Source organism: Tympanuchus pallidicinctus, unplaced genomic scaffold (genome assembly GCF_026119805.1).
Source record: "Tympanuchus pallidicinctus isolate F22 unplaced genomic scaffold, pur_lepc_1.0 scaffold5, whole genome shotgun sequence".
In the NCBI taxonomy this organism is placed as follows: Eukaryota; Metazoa; Chordata; class Aves; order Galliformes; family Phasianidae; genus Tympanuchus; species Tympanuchus pallidicinctus.
The window spans coordinates 40,054,239-40,076,586 of record NW_026294769.1 but is presented as its reverse complement, the minus strand read 5'-3'; the positions used below and the strand labels follow the sequence as shown (position 1 = coordinate 40,076,586).

At 37.8% G+C, this 22,348-nt stretch overlaps 1 protein-coding gene across 2 annotated transcripts in view; it reads left to right on the top strand.

Annotated features, from left to right (window-relative positions):
* Nucleotides 1-22,348, top strand: part of TOX (thymocyte selection associated high mobility group box) — a 218,683-nt gene that overhangs the window by 96,074 nt on the left and 100,261 nt on the right. For both annotated transcript variants that reach the window (XM_052704526.1, XM_052704525.1), the window contains exon 2: nucleotides 19,325-19,390. In XM_052704526.1, the coding sequence (XP_052560486.1) occupies nucleotides 19,325-19,390 (66 nt within the window). The remainder of the gene's footprint in view (nucleotides 1-19,324; nucleotides 19,391-22,348) is intronic.

The following is a 22,348-nucleotide window of genomic DNA, read 5'->3' as shown; positions in this document are numbered from 1 at the left end:
TTCTTGGACTTGGATATCATAATGTAACTTGCTCATGTCAAATTCTGCTTTACTTTCATTTGACTTCTAAAAATAATTATTCCTACATACCTTTGGTGAGCCACATCCACTAGCTTGAGCAACAGAGATGGATAGCTTGAGGTTGTCCTGCGTGCTTTCAGTTTATCATTGTATAGGCTCAGCATGGCCTGCCAGGTAGAATCAGTGTAAAGAGGATTTCAGCATCTCCATCATATAGTAAGCTCCTGTCAGCAAGAAGATCCTGCGTGGTGATATACTAGTTAAGTCTGACAAAGAGCATAGATTGTGTAAATCATGCTGTTTTCATTGATTGTACTCTGAGAGTGCATTAACCCTCCTTAAGGCTCCAGAAATCACTTTCATCAATTTGTGAGTAGAACAAGAAAATGGTTAGTGAAGCTTTTTGTGGATTAATTCTTTGTTAGAGGATAGTGTTTTCACACATGGAAGCAATACTTAGACTTCTTTTTTCCTCTCCTGAGCACTTGTTTACTATGATCCCTGGAAGGTTAATTTTCTCTTATATTTTACAGGAGCATACTGACAAGAAGCTTGAAGTGTGCCTTGTGTTATACCAACTATATTAATTAAAGCAGCACTCTGAGTGTATAGAACTTTTCGTGTAGGGAAGAGAGATCCAAGTTTTGAGCTAGAAAGTAATTCCAACAATTACTTCAGACTTATTTTTGCAAGGGTGCTATGCAAAGTTGTTTACACTAGAGTATTTTTTGATACTTTGCTTCTGTTCACTGTTTCTTCTTTTTCTGATAGTTGAACTTTGCTGTTTTGAATTATTGTGAGAGTTTTTTTTCCTGCTGAAAAATGATACTCCCTTTCTGCTTGAGGAAATATGTGATTTACTCTATTTTTGAGCTTCAGGGCCAGTGCCTAATTTTCTTTTTATCGCATTCTTCTGTAGTAAGCAATTTCCTTTGGCTTCACTGAACAGAAATTCTTTGGAAATCATAATTATAAACTGTACATTATGACTTCCTACAGTTATTTTTAAGGAGAGAGATTATAGTGTGTAGTTTTGGACTGCTTTTATTTTATTGTCTGTGAGTTTATTAATGTTTGTATATGTAGGGACTTCAGCTGCTAGACTATCAACTAGAAGAGGGCCAAACATTACATATACAAGAATTCAAAAACAAGACATAAAATTGCCAAAGTCAAATTGCCAGTATACCTTAATCACATTTTTATCACCACATACTTCACTCTAAGGATCATATTTTCGGCCAAGTTTTATATGAAACCAATCGAGGCATCTCACAGCTCTGCAAAACATCATATATTTGGTACAGATTATCTTATAGCAATTCATAAGTGTTTTACTTCTTAAATGTTGTTCTAAAACGTTTATTTCCAACTAGCAGTCCATGCTAATAAATATTAGATTAGATTTGCAGACAGGGATGTAATCAGTTTGTGCTGCAGTGCAGTCAACCTGTTCAAAGATTGACTACAGAAGTGGAAATCCTTCACTAGGACGGCCTTGTGTGAGTGCTTTAGCCAGTTGCCATAGGCAGTTCTGTATAACAATGCCAGTATCTATTCCCTGTGATCCAACCTGCTCCTTATTCCTTACATCTGTTGGGAAACATATCACTTGAACAAAACTTTCCCTCAGGCAAGGAAATCCTTGAGTATGACATGCAAAGCCACCCTGGTGTGTCCTCATAATCCCTACCACTGATCTTAAGGAGAAGCAGAGAAAGGAGATTTTGTTGGAGTTTCCTCATGCATCAGTGATGCTATTCGCAGCTCCTCAGGGGTGGGGAGCACTTGGTCCTGGAAGGAGACATTGCATACTGTATGCCATTTCTCTCTACTTCCCCTTCACTTCATGGTCTATAACAGTTTGGATTCATCTCATGGCTTTCAAACATATTGGGTCAGATGTGATTGTCCTGGAGTTCCTCTATAATCAGCGAATGAGAGAATCCTACAGGTAGCACAGCTGACCCATCAGTGGAAGCTTATTCCTGCAGCCAGAAGTTCTGGTTTGATACCCATCATCTGTTTCAATCTGTAATTTCATTCCCTAGTCAAGATGTCAAGATGCAGGTGCTAGCTGCCTAGTTTGGGGGGGGGAGGTGTGAAGCATGAATGCTTAGGGACTTCAAGAGAACACTGCTCCTCAGGTGCAGCTTTTCTTTGGAAAAGACATAATAATGTACTTTGAAAGGAACTCAGATGTGGAGTAGAGGATCTGTTCACTGAAACTGGAGTAAAATGTCAGTGAGTAGTCTTAAAACATTCTATGATTTTGTGATTCTGAGTTGGAAGAGACCCAAGGCTCATTGAGTTCAGCTCCTGACTCAACACAGGACTGCCAGTAAGTCAGACCATATTTCTGAGACAACAAGAGACAAGTCTTAAAGTTCCTCATTTTACTTAATTGTGGTACAACAATTATTCAGTGAAGTCACAGCAAACCACCTCTGTTCATCCAAGTTACTTGTCCATCTAATAAAGATATCTATAAATTGTTGAGTTTGATTCTCAACTAGAATGTATTCCTGAGCAATGTTTTTTTTTTTTTTTCCCTGTAGGGGTGATTTTGCTTCACTAGTAATTTACACTTCTACTAGTGGAGTGTTCAAGGCTTGAATCTTCTTTAGCATTTATCTTTCAAAATGGCTGCTGTATTGAATGGGCACTGAGCATAGATTAAAGGCAGAGTCCGGTCAATATTTGCAAAGTACTTTGGAGTACTTGTGCATGAAAGACAACACATTAAGTCAATATTGTTTTTATTTTGAGTTAAATCCTGAAATCTGTACTTCAAATGTTTGCAGTTTCTGAACTGAGGAGATGTATGTATGAAAAGATTTTACTTGGACTGGGTTTGCTTGCTTACTTGTTGATCCCAAGTGAAGTGAAGATGTTTTTGTTTTGCTTGGCTGGGGAAAAAATAGCAACAGCCCTTCCTACCTGCAGTCTCCTTGTTTTCTAGCTGAAAAGAGCAGGGCAGCTCAGGAAAGGAAAACAAATTTGAGTTTGTTGACAGTTAGTAAAGAAGGAACAAATGGCTCATGTTTTGACATTTACCAATGTACAGATGCCTTTTTAGGACATAGCGTTGTTGTGTAAGCCAGATGTAACAAACTGCTTTCACTTTTTCCTGGGCACTGTTGTACCTCAGCAGTGAGGCCACATTACAGCCATGCCCAGCAGTGACATTATATTTTGGGATGGCTGTTTATTTGTGCAAAACCTGCATATTAAGTAGTTGATGTTAATGCTGTAGTAGCTGTCAACTAGAAAAGTGGAATATTTTATTTTTCTCCCCCTTGACCACTGATCAAACAGCAAAGGCATGCATCTGCATTCTGCTGTTGAGGGGGGGAAAAAAAAAAAGCCAAGTGAACCAGAGTAGAACCAGATATTTCTGAGCTCTTCCTCACCCCTTGTTCTCCATATTGCAGTTCTCAGCTTGGGCTGATGTGTGGAAGGGTGAAGAGAAGTGCTAAGAGGCACAGTGCCTTCCTCTCTTCTCCAGTCTTCTTTTCCTATCTTTACACGTCTCTCCTTTTTACACTCTCTGCAGTGAGTATATCATTTATCAGTTAATAAGTTGTCTGACAAGATAGCCACTTTGTACCTAATTGTTCAGTTTATTTATGTATTATTGATGAGCCCGGTCTTGAACTCTACCTTCCTTGGAGGCTGCTTGATAAATCTGCTGGCTAATCCTATCTAAAACGCTGAATTACCTGCTGTAGCATAATACACAGCACGCTTTTACTTTGTATTCTTAAAAGGAGCTGGTTATGCTTTTTCCAGCGATCTGTATTTAACAGTAAGAAATAAAATCAGATACATAATTCACAATTGCTCTCTGTGTTAACAAAAGATCTTCAGTGATGCACGGTATGAAATACTTGCTTAGCTTTTAAATCAATGTTCTGACTATTTCAGATTGTAAGGGCTCACGCAGCTGGAAGAACTTCTGAACTGCAGAATCTTATGTGTAAAACTATTAGGTGCGTCAAAACACTTATAAAACTGGGTATTACTAATATGATCTGAATATATTGGAAAATTAACCACATTGTATTTTCCAAGGCAGTAGTTACTATTGCAAATGAATGAATAAAACACCAAATTAATTTTCTATCAAAACATGAATCTAATGACAGCACCGTTTTTTACTCTGTTATTATTTCTGAATGTTTGACTTGTAGACACTGACCTAAGGGAAAGTTGGGAGCATTAAAAGAGCTGTGTAATGCATGAAGAAACAATATGAAGCAGTGATACTGTATGACTAACTACTTATGAATTCAGCTCTAAAGACTCTGGAGCCTTTGCAGAGAATTTTAGAGCGTCTTAATACCTGTCTTAAATGAATTGCACTAAACGGATTGTTTTGTGATGCTGAAAAAGACTGCGTGCTGAATGTGTGAGCCTGGTTAGTGAAAGAATGAAAGAAATCAAGCTGCACATCAAGTACAGCTTCATTTACTGGGCTTAATTCATGGATGTTCCTCTTGATGTTAGTTTTGAAATCAATTGAATTATGTCAGTTTTTAGTGGTTTTGCTGCTGTTTTGGTTTTGGGTGTTTTTTTTCTGGAGCCAGGAGGTGAGCTTGATGATCAGGTTTCCAGGGAGACCTGAGAGCAGACTTTCAGTATCCCAAGAGGGACTATGAGGAAGAAAAGGGCAGACTCTTTGTCAGGGTCTGTTAGGATAGGACAATAGGAGATGGTTTCAGACTGAAGGGGAGGTGATTTAGATGTGATATAATGAAAACATTTTCTACAATAAGGACATTGAAGCATTGGAGCAGGTTACTTGGCAAAGTGACGGATGCCCTGTCCTTCAAGACATTCAAGATCAGAGTGGATGGGGCCCTGAGGAGCCTGGTATAGCTGTAGGTTCTCTGTTCATTGAGGGGAGTTGGACTAAGTGACCTTCAAAGGCTGAACTCAAATGATTCTATGGTCCTTGTGGGTCCCTTCCAACTTGAGATATTCTGTGATACTAGCATAGACTTCAACCACTACCCTGACACAGGCCCTGCTTGTGAAAAGGTGTTTCATTCTGATCTGTATTCTAATTAAGGAGAAATAATCATGCATTCTGGAATAGAATCAATTAGTGCTTTGTGTGTGTTTTTAATGTGAGAGAGAAGGAGCCAAATCTATTTTTGGTAGTGTTTATGCAGCTTTTTTGTTCCTGCTGAGGTTGTATATCTGCAAATCATGGCATGATTTATCAATTTGAATTTCTGTATTCCTTCCTCCCTCCTTTTTTTCTTTTTTTTACCTAATAATTTCAGGGTTAAGATATTCTATGTTTGGAAAGTTTACCTTGGAAATGAACTTGATCATGTGAAGAAAATGTATTCTAAGTATATATAGTAGAGTCATAATCTCAGGTACAACCTCTGAAGCTGTAGTTTCAGCAAGTTTCTTTTTAACTTCAAAACTGCTTATATACATTTCAGTCTTCCAAATACACAGAATATTAAAACAAAAATTATTCAAGACATTTATTTCAAGTGTAATGTGCACTCATTTAATGCTTTTTAGGCATAGCAGATTATGATAATTTTAATCACAGATTTCATCAAATCGGAAGGATGATGCATTAAAAATTCAGTACCTTATGCAGACAGGTGATAGAATATAATACAGGACTCTAAAATGATAAGGCAGATTTTCCATGACATTAATGTTATAGAGTACTTTTGCTGATTAATAAAAATGTGTGAAGAGTCTGAGTAGGCTATGAGATTGCTGAAGTTAAACAACAATTATTGTGCAATTGGGTAAAACAGAAGCAAATACTGTGGTGCTGTGGGAAAATGAAGCATCAAAAGCTAATAAGAAGCCATTTTTATATCATAAAAGCATAAAAACAGCTCCATCAAGCTTTAATCACGTTATTATGTTTTTATTCTAAAATTATGTCAGCTCATTAACAGTGGTTATAACAAAGATAGCATATGCAAAATTTTGCTTCCGTTTCAGTGCACTGAATGCATGGACTGTTGTGAATTGTAAGATTATCCTTCCAAAAGCATCCTTTCTGAGATTTAAGTGTTGTTTTGACATCAGTGTCACAATCCACTTCAAAAACGTTCACGCCCACTTTGCAGGAACTGCTGGTTCTAATGCCAGCTGCTTTGCCCCAAAGGAGAAAGGGCAGGAGAGCACGTGCCCACCTTGTCCACAACTCTTCTCCTAGCCATAAATGAGTAGCTGTGTCCCTCTGAGCAGCGGCAAACAAAAGGTTTTCCTTAAGAAAAAGTCAGGACCAGGATGTTGTTTTTCTTCAAAGGAGAGATTAATCCAAGTTTACATTATCAAGTCAATTAGGAAAGTTTATGGCGATAAGCAATGCTGCAAGGCTATCCTAAAACTATGTGGTATTAAGGGAGTAGCACAGTAGGAGTGTACTGGGGCTTCCCACAGTGCTTCTGCATACTTGAACTGTTGTGTTCTGGCAAAGGAGCGTTTTTATTTTTATTTTTTTATTTTTTATTTTATTTTTGCATGTAAAAAATGTTTAAAAGTGTCATTTTCATCATAAGATTCATCTTGCAATTCTCAAGGAATGTTGTCAATTTGAAAAAAGCATACAGCAGTGACTTGGGCCAGAACCCTTGGAGCTGTCTTCACCATTTGTCGTAGATCTACCCTATCTGGCAACTCTCCATGCTGACCTGTATAGGTGAAGTGAAGGTTTCAGAGGTTTTATTTACTAAGATCTGAGAAAAAGACAAAGTGTATTCTCAGTAATGTTTGTAGGGAGGAAGAGGCTGGCGCATACTCACAGTCTGGGTGAACCCTGTATTGAAACTGTGCTGAAAAAATGATCTTGGAACAGAACTTGGATTTGTCTACAGATATGTTCATTTTGGACAGCATCTGAGACAGTGAAAAGGTCATCAGCAAGGTAGAAAGCACCTAAGAGGCTACAAATGGGGAAATGTTTTGGGAAGGAAAAATATGTCAGAAGGTAAAAGGAGTTTGAAATAGTGTGCCTGAAGTAGAGTACAGAGTATCTGTCTTAGTGTGTTCAGAGCTGTTACGAAAAAGTGGAAGTCATCATTCTCCAGAGTGAAGAAAGGAAAAAAGTCATAAAACAAAACAGGAACAGTACTAAAGAGTTTGAACCAATGGGGAGAAATGTACAGAAACACCATTGCTGGAACTGTATCCAAGGCAGCATTTGGCAATAAACTTTCATGGATGGTGAGTGAAACCTATTCTGCTATTATTCAAAGGATGGATTTGCCTGTCCAAGGAGCTTCCTTCCAGCACTATGATGGTCTCTTACTGATAGGCATGTTTTCTTTGAAAGGCAACAGGTGTGACTCTAACAGTGCCAGATCTGAGTAACTTTTGCTGTCTAATTTTCTGTGAGAAATGTATGGCAGTAATAGATTCAGAATGTTCTGGTTGGGGGAAAAACAGTAGCCAGCACTGATGGTTGTGCTGTTACTGCAAATAGGAAAGAGAAAGAGATGGAATATTTATCTTCTTGAAGGAGTTTTTGTAACAGGGTGACAAGTACAACTGTACCTATATTATAAACCTTTACCTTCTAAACTAAAACTAAATTGAAACTTATTTGCACACATTTGCTACCTTATCAATCAAATATATCAAATGTATACTATATACATCTCTTCCAGTTCTCCCAGTCTCTCTCCAGTATCTCTGAGTGATATTGTGAACATTTCTAAGCATCTCTGCTTTTGAGTGACCTATTTTGAAACAGAATACTCCAAGCCATTCTAATACTGTTCTATTAGTATTTCTCAGCTTTGCCTGTAGACCATGCAGGAAAAGAATAAATCAGTGCTCCAAGCTTTGTCAAACTTTTAAATCTTTGACGAAACTACAAACAACAACAACAAAAAACCCAAGTTCCTTCAAGTTCACTTAGAATGTATGTGAGGCTCCAGGTGTTTACTTGCTGCAGACATGAATTTAAATGTGTAGCATTCCTCCTAACAGTAATCTGTTTAAATTAATGGAGTTCTTGTTATACCAAAGTAATTGTAAATAGAAGCGAGATTGTCCACGTGGCAGCAATGGTTGTTATTTTGCTGAACTGTGATCGTTTATCAGTCCTACAACGCATTATAGTTGTCATGACAAGATGTTGTCAACAGATGCCTGTGTTTTGCTAAAACCTTGCAAATAGTCATTTTTTTTGTTACCATCCCCTCCAGGTCTCAATTAGCTGTACCTAATAAGATCTTATCTGTCTGCTAAATAATTTGGTTTACCAGAAATTTAAGCTGATTATGCTTGGCAAGTATTTCACTGTTTTATGGCTATTCCTGTACATTTCTGAGATATTGGGCCCTATCTCATCACAAATGTGAATGAGTGCTTGGTTTTAGTCTTACAGTCTCTGCTTCAACAGGATGATTTTAATGCTTATGCTCTAGTGACCTGCTGCATTGGTAAGGGTGCTCAAGTCCCTTAATGATCACGCATTTCATATACTTTTAAAAATTATAAATATAAGTATATAGAGGCTTTCTTTTCCTTATGGTTTTAATCATGAAGCATAGCAGTATGTGGACAAGACTTGCTAGTTATCTGATGACAGTTGTTACCTTTAATTTATGTGTCATCATGAGATTTTCAGAATAATGGTAGAGTTTTGCTTATGCTTTTGTTGTTTCTGTTGTAGTAGCCCATTTTATTTCTAAGTTTCTTCTGTGTGGAAGCAGATGTACTTTCCCACAGGAGCTATATATACACCCCATTCACTCTATAAATAACATAGTGGGTCAAATTCTGTCCATGGGTCCCTGAACACAGCTCCCAATGTAGTCATGCAAGTGAATGTTTTTGTCCTATTTGTGCAAAACTCATTTGCTAAGATCTGTGAAGTCTTCTGCCATAAAGAAGCGCAGGGAGCTCTGCATTGGGATATACAAAACCTGCTTTTTTTTTTTTTTTTTTTTTTGTCATTTCTCTGTTCTATGCAGATCTTTTTGATTAAGATTTTCCACTTTACTATATAATTTAACATTTGAAATGATAAGACCATGATGAATATCAACAAAAAATGTCTCAAACTCAGAATTAAGAAGGGCCTTATTGTCTTGTCATTCTGTCTGATTCAGTTCCCATCCAAATGGTGATGTTAAAATTCCCTTCTCTGTCCAGGATGCAGGATTAGACCTTGTTGTGAAACAGGCCAGATGGGATTTGAAAATATTGCAAGCCTACCAGGTTAAACAAATTTTCTCAGCAACTGTGGTCTGAAAAATAAAGGACTACTCCTATTAGTTATTCAAACCTTTCCACCTTATCACCCTATCTTCCCAGTGGGTGGCTACATCTATAATTTAGTATGGATTGAGGAAAATAATAACAAAAAGCATTTGCCACTTTGATCTCGGTATGTTTATTTAACATATCTCTTGCATACTGAAGGTAGTTTAGCATGAGAGTCCAGTCTACAGTGTGTTGTGGCTTTTCTTAATTTTATTTAACACCCAAGGTTAAAAGGAGCAGGAGCCCAGCCGAGTGAGTTCAGAGTTCATCTCTGCATGCTCACTGTCTTCCATTTAAATGTACACAAAAGACTAATACAGTACCCACTCTCCCCTGGGCTGTCTTTGATATGTTCTGCTGTGCCCAGGCTCTGCCACTCCTCCTATCAGTCTGATCCTACTTCTATTAGCCCGCTGTGCTCAGCACTGTAACCTCATTCAGCTAGCTCTCTGCATGAAGGCTAACAACTTCAAGGCTCTGTCAGGCACTGACACATGCAGGCTCCAAGCGGGAAGCTAAACACCCCCCTTCACCTCCTCTCCTGTTCCACATTAACCTCTATTAAGTGCAGGAAAAACACAAATGCTGTAGTGCTATCATTCAGGTTTTAACTACCAGTATATATTTAGACATTCAGCCTGTTTGCTACCTTTGAGAACGTATTCGGGAAACCCTGTGGTTCTTCCCGTTTCTCACAACCAGCACAATAAATAATGAGCACACTTAGGGAATACAGCTATGTAAGGTCTAGTGTAGATATTTATGACACAAATAAGAATCTGAAAGAAAACTTTGACACTGCTCCCTATACTCTTTGTAGAGATGGTATGTCTTATAAGTGGTCTAATTTTAGGAGAATCAAGTAGGGTATTTTCAAAACACTTCCGCTTTGAAAGGCAGGCTGTGGAATGGCATAGTATAGTGCAGTGCTAGCCTGCTATCATGCCTTGATCCAAGCACTGAATCCTACACATATCAAAGCCATTTGTGTGCTCAGGGCAGTTAGACTTTTGTCACAGTTGATGTTTTTTTCTCGGTATAGATGTCTGACAGCAATTCCCTGAAAAGCAGCTCCGTCACTTCCAGCTCCATGGCACACTGCCTGTACCAGTCCAGCTCACTGCTCACTCCAGTGAGCCACGGAGATTGGGGCAGATTCCTTCCCAACTCCACCAGGGAGCAAAAACCACCTGCTGATGTCATAGCTATTTGTGGTTGCATCTAAGCAGGGCCTCCAGTCTCATCGTGGCTCTCTCATGAAGGGCAGATGCCCCTGGAAGATGACACTTACTGTGGGAAAAGAAGTGATGTGTCCAAGGCAGCAGTGTGTTTGTTCTGCCTCCAGAGTAGTAGATGACAATATGCTTAGCCTGCACATCAATGTACTTGAATTAGTTAAATGTATCCTACCCAACATTCATAGTTTAGACAATAAGTAAGAGAATGAAAACATAGGATTCATAAAGCATTTTCCTAATACTTCACTCTTGAAAGACAATTAATTTAATTAAAATGAGTAAAACTAATAAGCTGGGGATACATCAGTTCTTCTCCACAGCTTTGAATGTCAAACTTTCTGTGACCTGGAAGGCCCATATTATATTTGGAGGGACTTCTCCAGTCCTTCTGGCAGTGACTGACCTGCCTTGGTCCATACAGGCATATCCAGCTATGCAAAGTGGTTTAATTTGGTTTTGGTATGGTGCTGCATTCAGGCATTTTCACCCAACTCATAGTCCTCCAATAATCTCCTCTTTCAAAAAACATTTCTGGAAGGAGGGAGGGAAGGCGGTAGAACAGAGACAATCAAAGTCAATTGTACTAGATTGTTTTTTGACAATTTTCCTGTGATACTCCTTCAGCAAGGTGTCAAGCCCCTTTCCTGGAAAGGTTGCCTGTCTGGAATACATTACTGTAACCTGTCTTGGGCAAATTTAAACATGTGTTCAGTACAGAATACAAAATGGAATTCAGAAGACAAAACAGAGTTTCAATTTAATACAGATATACCACTCTCCCAAACTGCGTGGAAGAAGAGGTTTTCCATCATGCAACACTGTTTACAAGACATGTCTGTTTTTATGTTTGATAGTTCATAACAAGATCAGCTGGTTTTTTTAGCATGCTCACTTGTTGATTTATGTTGCATCCCATCATTATTTTTGTCTCATTTCAGCATCTCTGAGTAAAATAAAACATTCTTTTTGTCATTGAGCCACCTGTGACACTTTATTCTTCTCATTTGGTGTAAAATGTACAAATTTACCTAGTTCTAAAGCTTTTTCAGGAGTTTTCAGGAGTAGTGGCTTCTAGATCATATTAGTTATAAATGGTATCTATAAGCTGTAAGCATTGAAATCACTGAATCACTAGAAATGAATCTTTTCTACAGTGTTCTTCTGACATTTTTCTAAAATATAATAACAAATTATCTTGGAGGTCTGCCAGAGCAAGGTGAGCTGTAATTAAAGAGTTTGGCTGAAGTTTAAAATTGAATCTAGTTTCTAGTTCCAATCTAGAGTGGTAGAACTTTGTATTCAGATTACAATTAATAACACAGGCTTTGGAGATTGTTAAGATCCTTCAAAGAAACTAGGATGTCTAGTCTATGTGTCTTTACACAGCAGCTGGACTTACTATATACAGCACCCTCCACCAATCAGTTGATTTCTCTACTTGTTTCTCATCCTTTATTTCAGGGTATTTCTGCTGAGATACAACCTGTGCATTAAATGCTGCCCCTCAGAGCTTCCCCTCAGCCATCCACAAGTTTATTTTGGCTTGAAAAGCCATCTCCACTAGTGTTCATCATGCTTCCATGCCTACACTACAACTGGACAGGTTATAGTACTATCACATTGTGCTGCTTTCCAGTATAAGTTAGGAGAAGCTTATGTCAGCATTGAGGCAAAGAAACACGTGGTTGATTTACTTTTTTTTTTTTTTTTTTTAACCTTAGGTAGTTTAACTATATGTGCAGAACTTAGGGCCTATATAGCTACATGTACAAAGAGAAAGCAAATTGGTAATTTCCTCAGAAAATGCTAAGTATCGATGAAGAGGAAACCAAATGAACGCTTCTCCCAACAACAGCGAAGAAGTGTGAGATAGCAAAGAGGCAGTGATAAAAAAGAGGAGAGGGAATTAATTTTCCCTGAAATCCAGATAACACAGATAACCCTTGCAATGAAGACAAAGTGAATAATCAATAACAAATATTCTTTAAGTTTTGTTCTTTACTTGATTATATGCAGCCTACTTACAATAACTTTGTGACATAGTCAAATACAAAGAGTGAAAAATATTTGTAAGCTTGTTACTTCATAATAATCATTATAAATAAATGCTGGCAGATTTGCCTGCAACATAAGTGGGGGATGAAAACAGGTTTCCTGCCATTCTGCAACTGATACTATGCAATGCTCATGGGAGACCAAAGCCAACTTTGTGAACTTGGCTAAATCCATGTTTGATAAAGCAATCTGGACATTTGCTGAACTCTGTCATAGCTCTTGCATCAGTAAGAGTCAGGCAGTGTTTATGTAAGTTTCTAAAGTACATGAATAAATGATGTTTTATAGCAGTGCTTGGATGTTTTGTGCACGTTGTTTGCCAAACATCTTGCCAAATTGTCTTAAATATGGTTATTCTCTGGGGATTTCTTAATGACCATGTGATAGTGTTGCCTATATATTTTATTTCTAATACTTAGAGTATGATGAATTCTGAATATGTGTTAAAAACAGCTCCCAGTTATATATATTTCCGTATTAAAATGCAGTCATAGTCTTAGTTTACTCTCACCCAAACTTCTCATGCAGTTACACTTTAATATGAAAAGAAATGTTGTCAAGAGTAGTTATTATCACACATCAGAATATTGTATTAGCATTCACTTTTAATAGATTAAAATGAAAGATTTTGAAGTCTGCCCTTAATGATACTGAATGTTCTTGGAGACAGGTTGGAAAGCTTTAGATGAAATGTCATACGATATATATATATATCATACATAAGTTCACAAAAGACAGTTCATTTAACTGCCTTTCTTTGTACTTCATCTCTTGTTTGGATGAATCATCCAGGTTAAGTGACACTTGTGCAGTTTATTTGTTTGAGATCTAGCACAGTGAGTGGTAGGGAAGTTTAGGAAATACAAGGTTCTTGTAGACCTGGGATGATTAAAATAAGGTGATTTTGGAGGCCTGATTGGAGGTGTCTCTGGCTTATATCTGCTGATCTATTGATTCACTTTCTACTTGGATAGGCTACTTGAACCATTGTCTCAGTATGGTACGAGGTCGGGATCTTATGACTTAAGCTGTTCTGGAAGAGAATTAAAAGATGCAGTGCTGCAGAGCCTGCAAGTTAAAAAGCAATATATAGAATGCTAAAATAATTTAATAATAGAATCATAGGTTTGCTCAGTTTGGAAAAGACCTTAAAGATCATCAAGTCCAATTGCAACCTCACCATCCTGCCCTAATTCTAACAACCCTCTGCTAAATCATGTCCCTGAGCACCACATCCAAACAGTTTTTAAACACATCCATGGATGGTGGCTCAACCACCTCTCTGGGGAGCCTATTCTAGTGCTTAACAACTCTTTCAGTAAAGGTTTTCCTGATATCCAGCCTAAACCTTAATGCAACATTAATATTGGAGAAAGCATTAATTTCTGAAGTTAAGGGGCTTGTTTTGGAAGTTTGATGCACCTGGGATAAAGAAATTATACGATTTTTTTAGTTGATCAAATTGTTAGCATTTTTTTTTTGTGGTTTATTGTATCAGTGTGGTCTAGTCTTGTGTTCTTGGAGGTGACAGTGCACTGCATCAGTATCTCTGAACTTCTTTTTTTTATTGAAGGCTTGTACTTTTTTTTTTTATCCTTTATCTGTAGAACCATAAAATATCCAGAGTTGGACGGGATCCACAAGGATCACTGAGTCCAACTCCTTGCTCCACACTGGATCATCTAAAACCAAAACCATATGAAGTTTTGAGAGCATTGTCCAAATGTGTCTTGAACACCAGTAGCTTGGGGCTTTGACCACTGCCCTGGGGAGCAGGTTCCATGCCTGGCCACCCTCTGATGAAGAACTTTTTCCTAACCCCCAGTCTGACTCTCCCGTAGTGCAGCTCCTTGACACTTCTGTTGAGAGCTGCCCCTCCACTCCCTGTGAGGAGCTGCAGCTTGCCATGATGCCTCCCCTCAGCTTCTTCTGCTCTGGACTGAGCAACCAAGGGACCTTAACCACTCTTCATTCACCTTGCCCTTCAGACCCTTCACCATCTCTGTAGTCCTCCTTTGAACACTTTCTAATAATATAATCTCCTTCTTACTCTGTGGCACCCAAACTTGCACTCAGGCCACAGAGATCAGAGCAGGACCATTTCTTCCCTTGCTTGGTGCCAATGCTGGGTCTGGTGCGCTCCAGGATACCATTGGCCCTTTTGGCTGATGGGACACACTGCTGACTCAAATTGAACTTGCTGTCAAACTGAACCTCCAGACCTGTTTTCACAGGACTTTTTTCCAAACTCTCATCCGCCACCCTGTACATATATCCAGGGCTATCCCATCCCAGGCACAGAATCTAGCACTTGCTCTCATTAAACTTCATGAAGTTGGTGATTGCCTAGTCCTCAAGTTTGTCAAGATCTCTCAGCAAGGCTCCTCCACTCTTGACAGAATCAATAGCTTTTCCCAATTTAGTGTTATCCCCAGACTTACTTGGTTTATTTTCAAATCCTCTAACCAAGTCATTAAAAAATCATTAAAGATAACTGGCCCTAAAATGGAACTACACTCAGTATTGGTTGCCAGTCTGGTGTTCTTTGACTCTTGAAGCCTGATCTGACAAATGTTCACCCATCGCGTTTTGTTTTTTTTTTTGTCTAGCTATGTGCTGAACGTTTTGTCCAAAAGGATACTGTGAGAAATGGTATTGAAAGTTCTACTGATATCCAAAAACATTACATCAGCTGGCTTCTCTTGGTCAATTAGGTGGACAGTCTTCTCATAAAAGGATAATAAACTTTTTAAACAGGACTTTCCTGTTACAAACCCATATTGGCTGTTACCACTGACTACATTGTCTTTCAGATATTTTTCAACAACTCTCAGAATAATCTTTTCCATAATTTTGCTAGGCACCAAAGTGAGGCCTGTAATTACCAGGATCTTCTTTCTTGCCTTTCTTGAAAACTGGGACATCTGCCAGCTTCCAGTCAACTGGGACCTCTAAGATTCCCGAAACTGTTGAAAAATAATTGAGAGCAGTCTCTCAATGATATCAGCCAGCTCTTTTGAGTACCCTGGGATGAATCCCATTGAGCCCCATAAACATGTGCAAGCAGTTGGAGCAGCAAATCTCATGTGTATTTGGGAATGGCTGGGAGTTCTTCATTATTGCACAGTACTCCAACTTGGGGCTCCATGATGCCCTGGACCCATTATCATGTTGAAGGCAGAGGTGAAGAAGGCACTGAATGTCTCTGTTTTCTTTGATCCCTATTTGTGAGATGACCATTCTCATCAAGTAATGGTTATTTCTGGACATCCTTTTGCTGTTAATGTAGTTTTTGAAAAGCCTTTTATACTGTCCCCCACAGTACTGGCTGGCTTCAAGTCTAATTGGGGTGGATGGTAGAGGTCGTCTGTAATCCACACTTCTTTGATACTGAATCAACTCAGTACTGAAGTAAACCTTTGTTTTTTTAAAAAAAAATTAGGTTTACATAAATCATAGTTTCCTTATTTTAGAAACATTTTACTAAACATTAAGAACTTGTTCCTAAACACCTGCTGTAGAAAATGTATGTGTATATGCTTTGTCCTTGAAGTTTACAGTTGGTTTGCAGGCTTGTGTCTGATGTCTTCAGGACCACCAAGGCGTGATGCACCACACGGCACTGATGGTGTAAATGTTTTTACATTTATAGTGTTTACTATAGCTGTAAATTCTGTACACGTACTAATATGGAGGACAGTGTTAGTGCCAGCTAATACAGCTTGCATCCTGCAAAACACTAAAAAAAAATCACTTTCCATCAAATCTTATTAAACTATACAACCTAATATACAGTATTTTATGCATACTCCTAACAAAGTTTAAACAGTACAATGACTAAATTCCATGTTCAAATATTGGAGAAATTAGGTAATAACTCAAACAATTCTGGGAATTTTTAGATATTACCAGGCCTCCCTGATTTTGCAGACATTATGCATCAATATTTTTTTTTTTGAAAATTTACCCTAACAAATTGATCCAAAATGTTGCAGAAGATCATTTCTCATTTAAGGCACTAAAAGCTAGGAAGTCAAACTTTAGGTACAGATATGTATATGTATTTTTCACTTTCATTGATACGTAGTTACTTTAAGCTTGCATACCATATTAGAACTGAAGAACTGAATAGAGGGCCAAAAGGAATAGGAAATGATGACATTCAAGATCCTACCAGTGCTTGAAGCACTGGAAGTAACGAGGCACTGATCAGATAGGAAGGTGGTCCAAGAACAACATGAGGAATGATGCAAATTTCCAGGGTTCATGGAAAACTGATTTTAGCTAAATTTTTTTCTGTGAATGCAGATTTGGTGATGATCAGCTTGGAAGGAAAGACAGATGACCAAACATCCAAAGGAAGGAAATATTAGTATACTGAAAGATTAGTATATTTCGCTAAGATTCTTTTCTCAAATCAAAGTCTCAGGTGTTACAGAAGACAAAATTAATTGAAGAAACCCTGGTCTGCATCTAGCCAATAAACATCCAAAGAAAGAATTTTCTTCAGGATTATTGCAACTGAGCATATCATATATGAATTATGGCAATGTTCATAATGCAGAGTAGCAAGGATATGACTTTTACAAGGGAAATTAAAACTGGGAAACTTCAGGAATCACGGTTTCCAAGGTGGATATGACCACCATAACTAGCCAGGTTAACTAGTCTGTCCATAGTATTTCTCATAAACATGATATGGAATGCATTTTTTTCTAAAAAAAAAAAAAAAAAAAAAAAAAAATTTAGAAATCTGTAAGAAACTATGACTTGGTTGTTGATAGAAAGCTTAATTACTATCTAAAATCGGATCTTATTTCCTTATTTCAGAACAGATTTTCTTTAACTTCCGTCTCTCAACATTAAATCCCATTATGTCACTGTCAGAAAGACTGACGTTTTGTTATCAGTCATCTTTCTGGATTCTAAGTACCAATTGCAGTGATCAGGATGCTTGACAGTCTTTTGCTTGACAAGGTGAATGAGTTGAGTCCCTGCTGGCCTTATACTAGAGTGCTTGGTTTCTGATAGCAGGCTGTGAAATACTTCCTCAGAATTTTATCTTTCCATTTATTTGCACAGGAAAAAAAAAAAAAAAAAAAAAAAAAAAAAAAAAAAAAAAAAAAAAAAAAAGAATAAAGAATAAAGAATAAAAAGATCATCAATCCCTGCTTTTAAGGTCTTATCTATATACCTCTGTTCCATCAGATTTGGAAATGCTGAACTTCCTATGGCAGATCTGTGTCTATAACATCATCCTTTCCCGCCATGGAAACAGGGATTCTGGCAGATAAGCTGTGACTATCTATTAAGTTACTGTCCAGGAAGGGCAGACCATTGTCTGCTGTGCCAACAGCTGGGACATATTCATTCTTATGGTTGCTGTTACAAGGCTTGTAGCCTCTGGCAGAACAGGATGAACAGCTGGAAGCTGAAACCTTTACAGCTGCTTCAGCAAAACTTGTGGAACTGTCTGCCAAAGCTACAGTTTGATTTAGTCACCTTGCAAGTAGAATATCCTGAAAAGCTCAGGATGGAATGAGCAATGTCCGTAGGAAATTCACTACCACCTTCTGTAGTTCAGGAAGCTCAGTCAGTGTTGGTGATTTTTTGAAAATGCCGTTGCATCATCGAAAATAGTGGCTCATTTCCAAAATATGTCACTCTAAACATTCACAGAAGGGGTCAGGTGTAAGTTATTTCAAACAGACCTCGTAACAGCTGGAAATCTGTGGCTGATGGCTGGTGATGGAGATTCCTGCTGTTGTGCATTTCTACTTGGAAGGTTTAAAAAGATCTTTCCTACCTGTGAATGGACACTGGCACTGTAGTTACCGTGTTGGCACTGGCACTTGAGTGAGCATGATGGAAGTTCTGTGGGGACATTTTCCAGATGAGAATCCAACCTTAATGATTCAGTGATCATGTAAGAAATCATTAGGTTTATACTTTGTGTTGTTAGAGGATGAGGCATCAGTTCTGACAGTTTTTCTCCACCTAGACCCTCAGTTTTTAATCATTTCCTTTCTATCACATTTCTGTTACTTTTTAATTGCAGTTGAGGGGAGAAAAAGAACAAGAAATTGCTTTGTATGCATTTCCATGAATGGTATTTAACATTTATTGAAGGATATTTTTGCAGTTCTAATTATGAAAGCTTATTGTATTCACACTTCAAGCAAACTATCCTTTTAAGCTATACATTCTGGATATACTGCTTCATACATTCAGATGTCTGAAAGCTATCTGGAAATGTATTTCCTTCTTTCTGGTATGGGAACAGTTCAGTATGAGGGAGCTTAATTTGTTTTGAAATTTCAACTCTTGTTCTGTTCAAAAGCTAAAGTTGGAATCCATTAAGATGCATTTTAGTGTGTTTTCTGTTCTCATCTTCCTTTTCTCAGTAACTGTGCAATTCACTTAGCACTTCATTACAACCAACAGCAATATGTATACATGGTGCACAAAATGAGCCATTTTGTTTTAAAACAGATTGCAGATGAAAGGGAACCATTCATTTCTTGCTTGCTAGCTGTAATTACTAGAGCGCTAATTACTCCAAATCACTGACATCCAGGGTCAATAAGGATGACAACAGGAACATCAAAGACAAGATGCACACATGCAATTAGAAGTCTCTAAAACCAGGCTATAATACTGGTTTATGGCTACTGTTTTGCTTTTTTTTTTTCAGTCATTGATGAAAAATATTCAAGTTTTCTAAATGTTTACTATTATTTCCTTTGCAGTTTGACGGTGAGAACATGTACATGAGTATGACAGAGCCAAGCCAGGACTATGTGCCAGCCAGCCAGGTGGGTTAATTAATCTTCTCTGCCTTGTTTCAAATTGTAATTAAACAAATTCAAAGAATTGCATTGCAAATGAGTGGCACTATCAGTAACTGCTGCAATCAGGAATAATCATAATTTATAAACAAAGCATTTAAGCCTTGTTTCCAGTTAATGAGATAGAGTTGATAAAACAGCAGAGTTGGCGTTTGTTGAAAGATACTACCTTGTTTCCTCTCCAGAATGCAAGCAGCTGTTTTGCCAGCATGATCTTTCCTAAACAGTTGTTTTACCTTCAGGAAATAAAGTCTTTACAGGTGCACGTTATTTGTTTATCTGACTGCAGACAAGTTAATCATTATAAGCTACACATGTCACAAATAGCTTTAATTATCACTCCTAGACCAGTTGTAGTTGAAGAACTGCATTTTTAACACTAATGGTATGGCTAAGGAATGTTGCCAATGTTACACTGTTAACAGTGGAGCTAGGGAAATGACTCAGTCTCCTTTAGCCTTCAACCCGAAAGGTTTAATGCGATGCAGATATTTATGGATATTTTAAGTCCCCTTTTTGAGGAACCATACACTAAGTTCTAGAATTTTATGTATGTTTTAAAATTCTTTCAAGAACATTTCCACTTAAGCCGTTAGCTGCTATGGTTTTCTATAAATCTAAAGACTTCAATTATTTCTTAAAATGCAGTTAATTCTATATTAGTACATGATGGTGATAGTGGTGCGGGTCAATTACACTGTGTCATAGAAATCACCCTGAATAATTAAACTTGTGGCCTAGGTCATGCAATGTCTCAGGCCCAGCAGTGTCTAGCTTGATACACCTCTTTCCACCAGGACTGAGGGATAATGTGAAACTCTCTTATTAGGTGGGAAATACATTTGGCTGCAAAGTAAATGTGCATAGATGAGCTGGACATAATTTAGAAATCAACAGCTCTGGAAAGTGACAGTACAGTCAGATGAAATATCCACATGAAGTGGGGTTCTTCAAATAGTCAAGACAGGCTACTTAAACATAGCGCATAGTATGCAGGTGCATTTGTGGCTCAGGAAGTAGGAGGCTGTATGAGATGAATTGCACTGTTCAGTCAGGAAGACAGTCTTCAGAATGTTCCACCATGTTGCTTCCTAGTCTTCTGTTGAAGTTATTGCCAAAATACCTTTAGAGACCAACTGTACTTTGCATTTAGGATTTGTGCATGATTCAGCTTATTCGGCTAAGAACTCTCCAAGATCCAGAGGTAGTTTAGAACTGAATTGTTTGATTAAAAAATGAAAAATTATATTATTAATTTTTCTCCAACCATTAATCCAAGAACTGTACTGACAAGTTTTAGTATTACTATTAGATTAAAGCAGCATAGTATCATCTCATTTATGCCTTAAGGGTTTTGAAGTGCGAGCGCTAATTGAATTTGTTTGAAACAGTAGAAATACAAACTCTGTGAATGATTGCTGTTATAAGACAGCTGCTACCTCACAGAGAATCATTACATCTATCTTAAATAGTTCTGAACAAAGAATTGCAAATCCACATTATACATCAGAATTATTTTTCTTCAGTTGATATTTTTGTAGTGTGTGTATGCATGTAGTTTAAATAATTTAAATGGCATATTGAAAAATTAAGAGCATAAGTTTTAATCTTTTATGCAGTTTCTGCATGTGCTAACAAGGCCCAGATTCATAGAGATATTTATGCATCTAACACTTGCTGATCTCAATGGGTTCTTAAGGTATCTTTAAAGATCCAAGGTTAGATACTTTAAGTGCAAATGATTTGTCTTCAAGGAAAATGGTCTATCAGTTCTGACTTTTCCAAATTCAAAGGTGTTAGAAAACTGTTTAGTTACTAAGGGCTGGAACCAATAAAGAACTCGTATACTTAGAAACTCACTGTGGCAATGCCTAGCTTTTTGGTGTCCAGCTCCTGGGCTGAATTTAAACCCCAGGTTACTTGTTTGATCTCTCTGTCCTTTGCTGAGCAATCCGTATGGCAAAGAGCTACTATAACAGCCAGGCACACACAGTGCCCATTTGAGGGAAGTTATCAGCCTTTGGCTGTTCCACCATCTTTTCTCTTACAGTGGTTCCCTCCTAATGCTGCAGACATCTTACACCACTGCAGTGGATTTTTTAAGGGAATATTAAGTTATTATTACAAGCTTTCACATATATTAAAAACCCTTCATAGTAGGAGCAGAAAAAAGGGTGGATGTTGGAAATTCTGACTCTCTCTTGTTTAGGTAACAAACTGCATGAGAAACTTTCCCAAACCTGTTCCTGATGCAGATAACTGCTGGTAATTCCTTTAAGGAACTGAGCAATTCTTTGTTGATGAATAAGTCTTCACTGATCACTGTAATGTGATGTAGTTCCCATCTCAGGTGTAAACATTTAGTGGTCACCCAAAATTGGTGAACTGGCCACCATTTCAGTAGCCAGCTGGCTGTTAAAGATGGGTTGTTTTGAAGGAAGAGTTAGATATTTGCTGCTGTGAAAATAAAGCATGCAAGACTGAGTGTGTTACAGGACAACATGAGGAAGAAGGAATATGACTGTATATTCCGATCTTTTCTGTTTTCAGATCTGTTTGCTCATTTTCCTCTCATTGTTACTGAATGTAGAAAAACTCTAGTCCTGTAAGAAGAGATGAGAAAATTTTCTCTCCCAGATAAAGCTCTAGTCACTTAATCCATAGAGTTTTCAGTTTCCATTTTCCAGATGTGCTCATGAGTTTTGAAGTTGCATGACTTTAGAGAGGAGGGCAGGCTTCCTCCCATCCCCAATAACTCAGATGTTCCCCTGAGAGATCAGAGGTGAGGAACAGGAACCAGTGAATAAGTGAATTGAGTTCTCTACTTCTCTCAATAGATGCACATCTGTTAAAAAAATATGAATCCCATGTTGGGAGAGGGATGGCTGTCTCAGAAACTTTTATTTAAGCTGTGATTATGATGAC